Source organism: Capsicum annuum, unplaced genomic scaffold, assembly GCF_002878395.1.
Source record: "Capsicum annuum cultivar UCD-10X-F1 unplaced genomic scaffold, UCD10Xv1.1 ctg1706, whole genome shotgun sequence".
Classification (NCBI taxonomy): Eukaryota; Viridiplantae; Streptophyta; class Magnoliopsida; order Solanales; family Solanaceae; genus Capsicum; species Capsicum annuum.
The window spans coordinates 64299-78751 of NW_025822696.1; the positions used below are offsets into that span (position 1 = coordinate 64299).

The 14453-nt window shown below is 32.3% G+C and overlaps 1 protein-coding gene across 1 annotated transcript; it reads left to right on the forward strand.

The window, feature by feature from the left end:
- Positions 1-683: 683 nt before the first annotated feature.
- LOC124885360 (protein trichome birefringence-like 19) lies at positions 684-6169 on the forward strand. Its single transcript, XM_047402217.1, has 2 exons — positions 684-1379; positions 5156-6169. Exons 1-2 carry the CDS (start codon positions 783-785, stop codon positions 5915-5917), a joined length of 1359 nt encoding a protein of 452 aa, XP_047258173.1. The 5' UTR covers positions 684-782; the 3' UTR covers positions 5918-6169.
- Positions 6170-14453: the final 8284 nt, after the last annotated feature.

Consider the following 14453-nt stretch of genomic DNA (forward strand, 5'->3'; position numbering starts at 1 on the left):
TATGTTTCTAGTAAAATTTATCAAAAATACTATTTAAATAGAATTATAGATATTTTTTTTATATAAGGTAAAATTCTAATTGATATAGAAGTGTTAAATATTATATTTTTTGCTTGAATCCAATACTCTTTTTTCTTTCCATGCATTATTTTTTTTAAAAGAAAATATATTTGCTTCCTAAAATTCTTATCTTAAAAAGTGGTAGGGATTTTTTGTTACCATGCGTACTTTTCTTAAAAAATATAAAATTTTAATTCTTAAATATTTTTTTCCTTTCCACGTTAATTTAATTCCTTTAAAGATTTTATCATAAACAGTTCAACGTGTATCTCAATATTTATCAAGTATTTCCTTAATAAGATTCTATTTTAGGAGTATTTTTTAAATTCTTCAAAGGAAAATATTAATTAATTTTATTTCCATATAGTTTAGGAGTCCCATATATTTTAGGAGTCTAGTTAATATAATAAAAATAATTAAATAATAAATTAAAAAATAGTGAAAAGACAGTTTTGCCTAAAGGACAGTCTTTTAATGAAGGGCAAAAAGTTCAAATCATTTTTCTACGGGTTTTCACACTTTTAATATATTATAGATATAGATTATAGATATAGATATAAATTTAATATATTATAAATATAGATTATAGATATAGATATAGATTAGCAAAACATAACATTAGCAACTTTAAAAGTTCCTATTTTTTTTTTCTCATTGCTTCTTCACTCGCAAGTCACATTTCTTTTTCTTCTTTTTTTTCCTTCGTTTCTCTTTCTTTCTCCATGGATTTTCAAGATAATCTTGAACTTTCGTTAGGGAAACTAAAAACACGAAAGAAAAATGCTACAAAAATTGTCCCCTTTGTTGCCCTTGCTATCTTATTCACTCTTATCCCTTTATACTATCCTTCTTTGCACCCTAAAAAACTCTCACAAGTTCTTTCTTCATCTTCTTTCCAATCCAACAGTAGTTATAGTAGTAGTACAGAAGAAAAAAATGAAAAAATTATCACAACACCATCATCATCACCACAAATTAACGTGACCAGAAGTGATACCTTAGTGGCCGCGCCTCAAGCAAGATTTATTAATCATACTGATGAAAAATGCGATTTATTTTTGGGGGAATGGGTACCAAATCCAGACGGACCATATTATACAAACATGACATGTTTTACAATTCAAGAACATCAAAATTGCATGAAATATGGAAGGCCTGATAGAGATTTCTTGAAGTGGAAATGGAAACCGGATGCCTGTGAGTTACCACTATTTGATGCACATCAATTTCTTCAACTTGTTAGGGGGAAATCACTAGCCTTTGTTGGAGATTCAGTTGCAAGAAATCATATGCAATCATTGATATGCTTATTGTCTAAAGTAAGTTCTCATCTCCAATATCCTTTTTTTGTCATTTACTCTCTCCGCTCCATATTTGATTCATGTTGATTTGATACACACCTAAAAAAAATTTCTCTAAGATATATTTTACTAACCTAACCTTATAAATGATGCTCGGAAACTTTAAATTTGAATACTATGATTTTATGAAAATATTTAATATTAAAGGCAGAAAAAAAAATATAATAAAATTGTTCTTGATTTCATAAATTTTGACAAGTATATTGAAATAATTATTTTTAATACAGTACAAGTAAAAAGTAAAATGAAATGGAGGTAGTAGTAACATTAACCCTTATATCGTGGAGTATTCTTGTTTGTTTTGTCTTCCTGTTTTTTGTTGGAGTTTGGTGGGGTGAGGCCGGTTGGTTAATTTACTATTTCCCTCTATTTAGTCTGGTACAACTACTTTTTGTGTTTGTAATATTTTTAATGTTAACTTCTCACTTGACCTTTAATCAATGGTGGAGTTAAAGGTGAGAAAAGGTTAATTGAATCTCTTTGCCTAAGAAATATATGTTGGAGTTTATATGACTTGTTCAATTCCTTAAATATATATTCCTTATATTTCAATTAACATGCAATTTAAGATATAAAAGAATTATTATGAAACTTATGTAGTCTAAAACAAGTCTTATATATTCGTGTAAATATAAATCATCTCATTAAGTGTGATTAATATGAATTTTAAATTCAAATTATTTTTAAATATAGAAATATGACATTCTTTTTTAGATAGATTAAAAACGAAATTAATGAGTCACATAATTTAGGACATAAGGAGTACAAAAAAGTTTATGATGTACTGATAAATTCAGTTCACAAATTATTTAGATCACGTATCCTAGCTAGGCTTAAGATGCTATAAATCGTGCGGAAGAGTATTTAAGATTAGAAATTTTAAATCTACTTTTATTAGTGACTTTTATTATTTCAAACATGCAACTTGTTTCTAAATTTAAGCACTTTTCCATATATTGTCTGACCTTTGACGATTAAACTGTCAATTAAACGTGTTTTTGGTGTATATATCTCTTAATTACTGTTCTTTGCTGACTTCAAAACTTTGGACATAATTTCAATTTCCTCACTTTATAGAAAAGAATATCTCTTTAGAAAAGAATGATCTCTTTCCTTTTTTGGCAATACTATATTTTCAACTTTCCACTTGACATGTTTAAGATCACAAGATTAAAGAGTTTTTTGATACGTTTGGCATAATTTTAATTTAGGACCACAAAATTCAAAAGTTTTTTTAATTTTTTTAAAACTCTGTGCCTAGTCTGAATAGATTATTCCTTTTGAAACGGAGAGAGTAATTGCTTAATTAGGCTGCCATATAATTAATTGTCAAATTCTTGCCTTTCCTGCGGCTTGAAGATTGAATCTAACCTGCAAAATATCGTCAACCTAATTAAGAATTCAAAGTAAAATTATTTAAATTGAAAATTTCTATAGATATGATTCTACTCCCACCCACAAATCACCCACAAATAAGTCCTTGAAGTCGGAAATACACATTTAGTTGGTCACATTTTACTAGAAAGTGCACCTTGCACTTGATTCAATTTATATTACATATAATTAAGGAGACACCAATTCATATCTTGAATCAGGAAACTCTTAACATCCCATGCATGGATTGAACATCTAATGATGCGTAAACAATCTAGAATGAGGATACAACATTGAGTAAACAAAACAATGTTATGGTCGAAATGTAATATTATCAAACCAATGACATAAAAATTTATGGAACACAAAAAATACACGAGTCTCTTCTCCCCATCCCCTCCCCCTCCCTTTTCTTTAAAAAATGATGAATTTATGTTGATCACATGACCCAGAAATTGTGGTAAGAGTACCCTAAGAGTCCAAATCAACTAGTTGCCCACCGCAAGGTATTTGATTTTGATATGGACTGACAACTATATTTGTGATGTACAATATATATAGTGGTCCTTTTTATTTGTGTATATTGTATTCCAAAATCATATTCAATTTATATTAGTGGTAATATTTCATTTAGGTCTCTCTAAAGGTTAAACCAAATGTAACGTAACTACATGTTCTAGGTCTCATATATTGTGAAATTAGCCTTATATATTCACATTATTTATAAGAGAGAAGTATCGATTACCTGTTGAACTTGTCACATTTTATTCATGGTACACCTAAATTTTGACTAGTCCTAAGTACCCCTGAACTTGTTCTTTTAGTATGTCGCGTGACCCTTTTTCGCTGATGTGGCAAAATGTTTGAGTTCAACCTCCATCACACGCATGATGGAGGTATTTTTAATGTCAAATCAGCATTTTTAATGTTTAAAAAAAACAAAAAAAAAAATCCATTTTCCTTTAATTTTTTCAAAAAATTCAATTATACCTCTCCCTATTTATTATCCCTCTTCCTCCATTACTTCCAATCTAAAAAAAAAAAAGTTAATTCGTTTATTAATTTTGTAAAACTCCAATTTATTAATTAGTTTCTGAAATAAAAATTTCATCCGTTTATTAATTTTGTAAAGATTCTTTTTATTAATCTAAAAAAAAAAATCATCCGTTTATTAATTCAATGTAAAACTCCAGTTTCCATTCCTATGAAACTCCTTCATTTTTGTAATCTTAATTATATATATCATATGAGTTATGGTAACTAAAAAAGTGTACTAAATATCGAAGCAGATATTTTAAACAATATTAACAAAACAAATACTAAAGAAACTAAGACACATACATATAATAAATGTAGTTATATTAGATATCGATTTTTAACCCCTAACGATTTAATTTTTGATTTAACCGATAATAAAATACTCATAAAATAGAAAAAGTAATAACTAACATAAAAAGAAACCGAATCTTAGTTGCAACAAAAATCCTATATATATATATATATATATATATATATATATATATAAAATAATAATTTAATATAATCTTATTGGGTTATCGGTTTACCCAATAACTTAATAAAAAAATCAAAATTGAATCAATAACCCAATAATTTTTTTACAAAATCATTAAAAAATCGTTAACCCAATAACGATAAATCAATAATATTTTTATTATACACCCCTAACTTAAATTACGATTTCTAATCCATTAATTATAATAAGAAACATATTTGTGCATGTGAGTCTTCTCAAAATCCTAATCGAAAACTACTATGAAACACTAACCGGAAAAAAATAATTTCATATTATGAAACACTAATCAGAAAAAAATAATTTCATATTTTTAACACACAAAAAAATATAATTTTTTAAATAATAGCTTACTTGATCGACGAAAGTTATACCTTTCACTATTTTGGGATAGAGGAAAATTAAAAAATATAATTTTTTTAGAGAGAAATCAAATAATTAAGGATAGAAATGAGTTATTTTTTAATATAGGATAAATATAAGGGAAGTGAATGGTATTATCCATGTAGACAGCCACATCAACATTTTTATCCACGTGTCCGCGCATGTATTACACGCAACTGAAAAGGATGGCGCGACATACTAAAAGAACAAGTTCAGAAGTGCTTAGGACTAATCAAAGTTAATGGTAATTGATACTTCTCTCTAAGGAGAATAGACGTAGGAAAATAACCTAATCAAATAAGTTCAAAATACTTAGCAAATCATATTACCACTCTGAAAAATTTTCATGCAAGAACGTATTGCTTTTTTAAGAATGTTATTCCTCCACCCTTATATTAGCAATTCGAAAAATATACATTACAGACTGTCTTTATTTTGGTTTCAGGTAGTATATGCTGTAGATGTTTCAGATACGACAGATCAAGAAACTAAGCATTGGGAATACAGAGATTACAACTTTAACATGTCCATATTTTGGGCACCCTATTTGGTAAAAGCAAATAAAACCGAACCCAATAATACATATCAACCGTTTAATTTATATCTTGATGAACCTGATGAATCTTGGACCACCAAAATCCAAGATTTCGATTATGTGATCATCTCAGCTGGCCACTGGTTCTTCCGTCCAAGTATGTTTTACTTGAACCACACCCTCGTTGGCTGCCTTTTCTGTTCACAACCCAATGTTAGCCAATTAACATCTTTTTTCAGCTACCAGAAGGCATTTCAAACGGCTTTCCGGATCATTAATAGTTTGGAAAACTACAAGGGAATTACTTTTTTGAGGACATTCGCACCATCTCATTTTGAAGATGGGGTTTGGGATAAAGGAGGAGATTGTGTTAGGACGATACCATTTAAGAGGAATGAGAATGTGTTGGATGATTATAACTTAGAATTTTACAAGATTCAATTGCAAGAACTAACGATTGCTCAAAAGGAAGGGAAAAATAAATTTAGGCTATTTGATGCAACACAATCAATGTTATTGAGACCAGATGGTCATCCTAGTAAATATGGACATTGGCCTAAGCCGAACGTTACATTGTCAAATGACTGTGTCCATTGGTGTTTGCCAGGCCCAATTGATGTGTGGAATGATTTCTTACTTGAACTTATGAAAAGGGAGGCAATTGATGAATAATTTGCGTAAGCACTTTATCATCTTTTGGTGTTTGGCCATTTTTCTAGAGGATTTTTTTTTCCCTTTTCAATTATTATTCATTAGTTGTTACTTTGTTATGTTACAAAAAGGGGCAACTGCCTAATAATAAGGGAAAAAAACTAGTAGTGCAAAATAAGAAAAAACATATCTTTCCGTTTGACCCTTTTCTGAAGGAGGACTTTTTTTTTTTCTTTATTCTTCAAGTCGTCAAGTACTTTGTTCGTTTTGGTATGGAAAGGAAAAATTTCCCTACAAGAAGGGAAAAAATGTGAATGTCCGAAAGAGAAAAACGTTCCTCATTTACTATTTGTATCAAATAAGCGGACACTATCATCGTTTAAAATGCTGACTAAGCTTTAAATAATTTACGAATCCAAATTAAAGCTTAAAAAGATGCCAAAAATGGCTCTTTGTGCATTTCTCCCCTGTTTAATGTTGCGAGAAAAGATAAAGCCCAATGAGACATGGATTAAAATAGCTAGATAGTAGACAAGTTTGGTCCAAAGATACATCTGAATATTACATTGAACTTTAAGCACATTAACACTTCATTTGTTTTGCACTTAATGGATGTCTATATCTGAATGATTCAGACTTCAAACCATTAAGTGCATTTATTTTTCATAAAGATTTTGGCTCTTAATAGTTTGAATAGGTCTTAATCATTTAGATCTAGAATCAAGTCTTAATAAGTCTGGAGAGCTATTCTGGTGTTGAATAATATTCACCGTCACTCTATTCATAATTATACCACCTCAGCCACCACCATCATTCTCAACCACCACCCACCACCACTAACCACCTCCACCATCGACAACAAATATCGCTACCAACCACTATTGTCAATCGCTACCACACCTACTACCTCTATTACTCTAATTATATTTACCGCCACCACCGCCGTTAACACCACCACCATCATTAACTACTACCGGTCAATCCTTACTATCGACCAACTCATCTATCACAACTAGCACCACCTCTAACTACCACTAATACATCACAACCTCCACACATTCTTCGACGACCACCACTATTGTCACCCGTAATGCCACATCTACCATCACTTCAATCACTATCATCGCTACAATTTATCTCTACTAACAACCATCTCCACCATCACAACTAACAGCATCTCCAACTATCATGAACACATCGTCAACTATCATGCATTCAATTTTTAGTCATCACAATCAACACCTCCAACTACTAACATCAAGCAACGTCACATCACAATCACCACCACCACTATCAATCGCCACCATCATAACAGTCACTATAATATCAACCATCACAACTATCACCACTAATATTACTAATCACTAAAATCAATCATTATCACCGTAACCGCCATTATAAACCATCTGCACTATCACTAACAAACATAAATTTTTTTTCAATCAAATAATATATTTTGTTGTATTAAATTACATACTTTTCTGATATATAATAAGTTTTTTATTTGAATTATATTTTTTTATTTTATTATATATGCAAATAAAAATTTTTTGCACATTCAGATGTTGAAAAACAAACAGTCTTAATAATTCAATTTTTAGATCTAGAGACAACATTTTAATCATTCAGATGTGTATTTAGATTCAGATGTCTGAATATTAAAATAAATAAATGCAACCTAAGCAAAGGAACGTTTATATAAATAGTCGACTGAATTTACAGTTTAATAAGATAAATTACACAAATCTCAAATTTAAGAGTCTATATTACTCAATATCCCTTACTTTTTTTAAATTTACATTAAATTTCGATTTTCAACTTTACTCTTGATACATATCAACAAAACCCTACATCCTAGTTTTACTCCACCATTAACTCATGCAAGATTTTTTTTCAAAGATTACCTTCCCTAAAATCTTTCCCAAATTATACACATATTTTTTATTTTTTAAAAAAAATAAGTATTTACAATAAAATGTCAGGTTGTAAAATTTCCAACATTCAAAGTCCAATCATGGAAATCACTAAATGGACAACACCACATTGGAATTGGTCGTATCATTATATTAAATCAAGGATCTTCCTTCTCGATTTGCTCTCCTCCATTAAAGCATGCAACTATTTTTGTTTCACAATTTCCTCCTCTAAAATCTCTCCTATTTTTTTTTTTTAAAATCGATTGATACATATATAAATTTATTTAGTTATTCATACATGTTTAAGTTAATATTAGTATGAAATTCATCGGTAATACATATAGGTGATATATATTTTTTGTTAATCCGATTGATACATATATAAAAATATTAATTTTCTGAATACATTTTCATAGTGTAACGGTGATTCATATGAATGATACTTATGTTATCAGTATATGATGATGCATTTGTTGATAGTTTATGAGTGATACATTTTGTTGTTAGATTATTGGTGAGATATTTGTATTGACAATATATGAGTGATACATTGTGGTCAGATTATTGGTGATACATACATTTATTTCAACCATAAAAATGTATCACTAATATAACAGCTAACCTCTTTAAACTAATGCAGACTATCACACCCCTTGTTTTAAAACCAATAGATATGATTTTTAAGTTCAAAAGGGTTTTATTATTAAGTGACAAAAAGAAAAATTTATTTCAAAAAGGATTCTTGTACATTTAAACTCATAGCCGCCACTTGGCATAAATTAGATGTGTCAAGTCACCTTTGAAAATCCTTTTTCAAAATGATTTGACTCTTTAAAAACTGGTTCACTGTAACGCCCAGAGTCTGGTACCCCAGACGCTACACGGTGCTCATAATATCGAAGGATCACAAGCTAACTCTGGACTGATATCTGTAACTGAGCATTAAATAACATACTGAAATAAATGCAAAAAACTGGCGAAAATTTTCCATAAGGTTCAAATATTTGAAATAAAACTTAACAATGTTTAACAATACAAAAATTAAAAATAATTGTCTAAAAATACTTTAGTATGTTTGAATATTTAGTCTAAAAAACCTCTAAACTGTTTGAATTGTAGAGTTGATGGGATAATCCCCCAACTAACTCCATCTACTGAAATGCTAAACCTAATGCAATAATAAAATAAGGAACATCCTCAAATGATGAGGACCCACTGCTAAGTCTACTGCTGCTGGCTGAATCTGACCTGTTAAGGGTGCTCTGGATCCTGTGCTTCTGAACCTATGGTATAAGACACCATAGCGCAAGACAAAAGTATGCATCAGTACATAAAAATGTACTGGTATGCTAGATGAGGTAAGACTAAATGCAAGGGTTTACATGCATGAACAATACTGACTAGATAACATGAGACTACTGAATGAGGATACATGCATGAGTGCATAAACTATAACTGAAATCGTTGTGACACTGAATACTGAATTCTAATAACTGAACTTCTGATAACTGAGTCTACTAATACTAATACCTGAGATTCGGCCTACCTAGAGGGTGATCTCTATATCTACTAATACTAATACTGATTGACTGAAGCTGAGATCAGGCCTAGCTAGCGGGTGACCTCTGAATCTACTGATAATAAGAATGATTGACTGAAATCTAAGATCAAGCCTATGTAGTAGGTGATCTATACATCTATTGAACTTTCTTAGTTCTTTATAAGCTTGAGTGACTATATCTAACAGTCTTGATTTTCGTAATACTGATCTGAGTTCTATTCTGAATACTGAGACTGAAATTGAGACTATGAAAGGTATTCATCTAACCGACATGCCCTGAATCTGAACTAGTGGGTCCAACCTGTAACCCCAACTGGAAGGGTTTCAGTATCGTGCCACGGGTAAAGACACTTCTATGGTCAAGCCTATCTAATGGATAACCCTAAACATGAAGTCAAGCCTAATATAATGGGTGACTCCTGGGAGGTAGCCAAGCCTTAGTCTAATGGGTAACTCCTCATGCTGTGCTGGACACACAGTTCTGGAGTACATGGACTGCTACTAACGACCCTGCCTAACTAACAGGGAAGTCGTCATCCTTGCCCTCGCTCGGTGCTGAATCCTACTCTCAACTAAATAGACTTAGAACTGATTCTTAGACTGTACTGGAAAGAACTGAATCGGTTATTGATATACTGATTAACTGAACTAGATTGAGTTTGCTGAGTTTCATTGACTGACAAAATAATGCTGAATTTTATTAACTGACTGAATGATATTACGTTCTGAATTGAATATTTAAATATTACTGAGGTCTAAATTGAATACTGAACTGGACTTATAATGATACTAAGCTTACTAAATTTTCTTAAGTCATGTAACTAACTAAGTTCTACCGATCATGACATGACTGAGAGTACTATAACTGACACTGGCTCTAGGCACACAGCTAAATTGTTGGGTATTAAATACCCCCAGGACTCGATAGCCTACATAATACAAAACATGGAAACTCTTGAATAATAAGATAATGGACTATCATTCACAATACAATCAACGAAGCATCTCTTCAAGTACTTGGAAGTCTTAATCTTGCACATGTATAGGGATGCATACAACATCTCATAATTCATTCACTAAGGTCTTTCAACAAACACTTGGTATGCATTAACTTATACACAATTAGGGATTTCTTGTCAGTATGCTATAATATCTCTATTTCTTTCATATAAGCATTTTATCAAACATACGGGGAGCATGCTTTGGTTATACAACAATTTCTACACCTAATTATCATGGATACATCAATCAATCTTGCATCTTGAAAGATTTATCATGAACGTCCCATAAGTCATCACATATTAGGATCAAATCTTAGAACTTGTAGCCTAGAACATGAATTAATAACTCAACAACACATGAACTTCAATTTTCAATTCTCATAAATCATGAAAACTCATAAATATCAAATCTTTGAATTTAGAAAAGGATTCTTGAACTTCTTGGGTGGAAGGAACTCAAGCATCAACATCTAACATACCTCAACTGGAAGCTTCTTGGAGATTAACGATGGAATTTCCTTGAATTTGGATCCTCAATTGAAAACCCTAACCTTTTTCTTAAGGGATTTTGAGAGAAAACATTGTATTTCGGTGAATTAAGGGCTGAATCTCGTGTTATAGGCTTATATAAGGGTAGGAAAAAGACTGAAATAACCCTGGGGTCGCGACAGTTTTAATGACTGAGACTGGGTGCCGACGCATTGGTGGCATCGACGTGATACTCTACGTGTCGCGCCATGATCATACTAAGCCTCAGTACTTTTGACTGACAGTCCCGGAACAATATTGACAACATGATAGGCGACACGGCGCGCCAAGATCGTGTTACTCCACTATTTTGGGATTCCAAACGTGGTCTAAACGAGGTCCTAAAAATTTTAAACTCATTCAGGAACTCCTATTGACCTTTTTCATCATGGAATAACTTAAATATCAAAAGTTTATGGACGTAAAGGTCATGAAATAAGAACGCAAACTTTAAAAGGCTAAAATAGCACTAAGTTTGAATACTTAACTAGGAGATTTTAAGTTTGGGACCTTTTTTAAAGCTTTAACGAACTGAGTTAAGCTTAGAATTTTGCGGGGTCTTACAATATTTGCCCCCTTGGAAACATTCGCCTCGAATGGGACTGACTAAGCTGAGATTTTTGATAGACTGTACTTACTTACTTGACATAGACATCTGAAATATGTCTATATGACTGGTACTACTGATATACTGAAATTTCATACTGAACATGCATATCTGATGCATGAATACTTGACTAAGTTATTATACTGAGCATGCATATCTAGTGTACGGAATACATGACTGAGCTGACTCATGAATGCATGACTGAATATTTAATGATAACTGATATTAACTTTGTAAGGAACATCTGAACATGCAACTGAATGGGTTTAAGGACATGAAAGCATCGGGGAAATATGGGGTATCTCCCTCTTGGGACAGTATGTCCCTCTACGAATACCTAATTTATTGAGATATTGGGGAAAACTGAGGTGATGCACAAGCCACTAATGAACTAAGTCGTGATTGGACATCTGGGATCTGAAACTAATGCATGGTTCATAAATCGAGATGAACTCGCAACTACTAGGATGTTCTATCTTGGAATAGTTACATTCTTGGGTTCGGATAGTATGACTAGATGGAAAGATGTAAAAATAAACTATACAAATTCGACAGCCTAACTGCTAAACTGAATTGCTGGATTTACTGACTAACTCATGCTGAAAACTTAAGCTCAAATAAGAGCAAAAGATCTACGGGCTGAGGTGGCGGGTTATTATTTCTATGGGCATTATCTCTGCGAGGAGGCATATTCTATAAATGAAAGAAAGAAGTGGATTAAACTGAGAGTTTAACTTGAGCTTATGCTCACTCGCATGACATGAATACTGAAAGAAGGGAAATAATTCCTAAAACATCTTATAGCCTTCTGTACATTAATGTAGCGCGCAACACAACCATGCACAAGACTCTACTAGATGTGGCTTTTCAGACTTCCTAGGACACTGTAGAACCTTAGGCTCTAATGCCAAGTTTGTAATTTCCTGAGTCTGGTACCCCCAATGCTACACGATGCTCATAATCCCGAAGGATCACAAGCTAACCCTTGACTGATATCTATAACTGAGCACAAAATAACATACTGAAATAAATATGAAAAACTATCAAAAACTTGCCGTAAGGTTCAAATATCTGAAATAAAACTGAACAATGTTTAACAATACCGAAATTTAAAATAATTTTCTAAAAATACTCTAGTAAGTCTGAATATTTAGTCTGAAAAACCTCTAAAATGTCTGAACTGTGGAGTTGATGGGACAATCCCCCCAACTAACTCCATCTACTGAAATGCTAAACCTAATGCAATAATACAATAAGAAACATCCTTAAATGATGAAGACTCACTGCTAAGTCTACTGCTGCTGGCTGAATCTGACTTACTAAGGGTGCTCTGGATCCCGTGCTTCTGAACCTGTGGTATAAGACACCATAGCACAAGAGAAAAGTATATGTCAGTATGTGAGAATCTACTGGTACGCTAGATGAGGTAAGGCCAAATTCAAGGGTTTAGATTCATGAACAATACTGACTGGATAATATGAGACTACTGAATGAGGATACATGCATGAGTGCATAAACTATAACTGAAATCGTAGTAATACTGAATACGGAATTCTAATAACTAGACTTTTGATAACTGAGTCTACTAATACTGATACCTGAGATTCAGTCTACCTAGCGAGTAATCTCTGGATCTACTAATACTGATACTGATTGACTGAATCTGAGATCAGGCCTAGCAAGCAGGTGACCTCTGAATCTACTGATAATGAGAATGATTTACTGAAATCTGAGATCAAGCCTATCTAGTGGGTGATCTATGCATCTATGGAACTTTCTAAGTTCTTTACGAGCTTGAGTAACTGTATCTAACAATCTTGATTTTTGTAATACTGATCTAAGTTCTATACTGAATACTGAGACTGTAGAAGGTAGTCATTGAATAGACATGCCCTGAATCTGAACCAGTGGGGTTCAACCTGTAACTCCAGCTAGAAGGGTGTCAGTATCGTGCCACGGGTAAAGATACTTCTATGGTCAAGCCTGTCTAATGAGTGACCCTAAATATAAAGTCAAGCCTAATCTAACGGGTGACTTTTTGGAGGTAGCCAAGCCTTATTCTAACAGGTAACTCCTCATCCTATGCTAGCGACACAGTTCTAAAGTACACGGACTGCTACTAACCACCCTGCCTAACTAACGGGGAAGCCGTCATCCTTGCCCTCGCTCGGTGCTGAATCCTACTCCCAACTGAACAGACTCTAAAATGATTGTTAGACTATACTGGACTGAACTGAATCGGTTATTGATTTACTGATTAACTAAACTAGATAGAGTTTTTTAGTTCCGTTGACTGACAGAATACTACTGAATTCTGTTAACTGACTAAATGCTATTGCATTCTGAACTGAATATTTGAATATTACTGAGGTCTAAACTGAATACTAAACTGGACTTGGATGATACTGAGCTTACTGAATTTTCCTAAGTCAAGTAACTGACTGAGTTCTACTGATCGTGACATGACTGAGAGTACTATAACTGACATTGGCTCTAGGCACACAGCTAATTGTTAGGTATTAAATACCCCCAAGACTCGATAACATACATAATACAAGATATGGCAACTCTTTAATAATAAGACAATGGACTATCATTCACAATACAATCAATGAAGCATCTCTTCAAGCACTTGGAACTCTTAATCTTGCACATGTATAGGGATACATACCACATCTCATAATTCATTCACTAAGGACTTTCTACAAATACTTGGCATGCATTAACTTATACATAATTAGGGATTTCTTGTCAATATGCTATAATGTATCTATTTCTTTCACATAAGCATTTTATCAAACATATGAGGAGCATGCTTTGGTTATACAACAATTTCTACGCCTAATTATCATGGATACATCAATCAATCTTTCATATTGAAGGGTTTATCATGAACGTCACATAAGTCATCACATATTAGGATCAAACCTTAGCACTTGTAGCC

Bases quoted from the DNA above. Each gene is read 5' to 3' on its own strand.
- LOC124885360 (XM_047402217.1), top strand. From the start codon at position 783: ATGGATTTTCAAGATAATCTTGAACTTTCGTTAGGGAAACTAAAAACA. The intron at 1,380-5,155 runs GTAAGTTCTCAT...TTTTGGTTTCAG, and splicing joins TGATATGCTTATTGTCTAAA to GTAGTATATGCTGTAGATGT.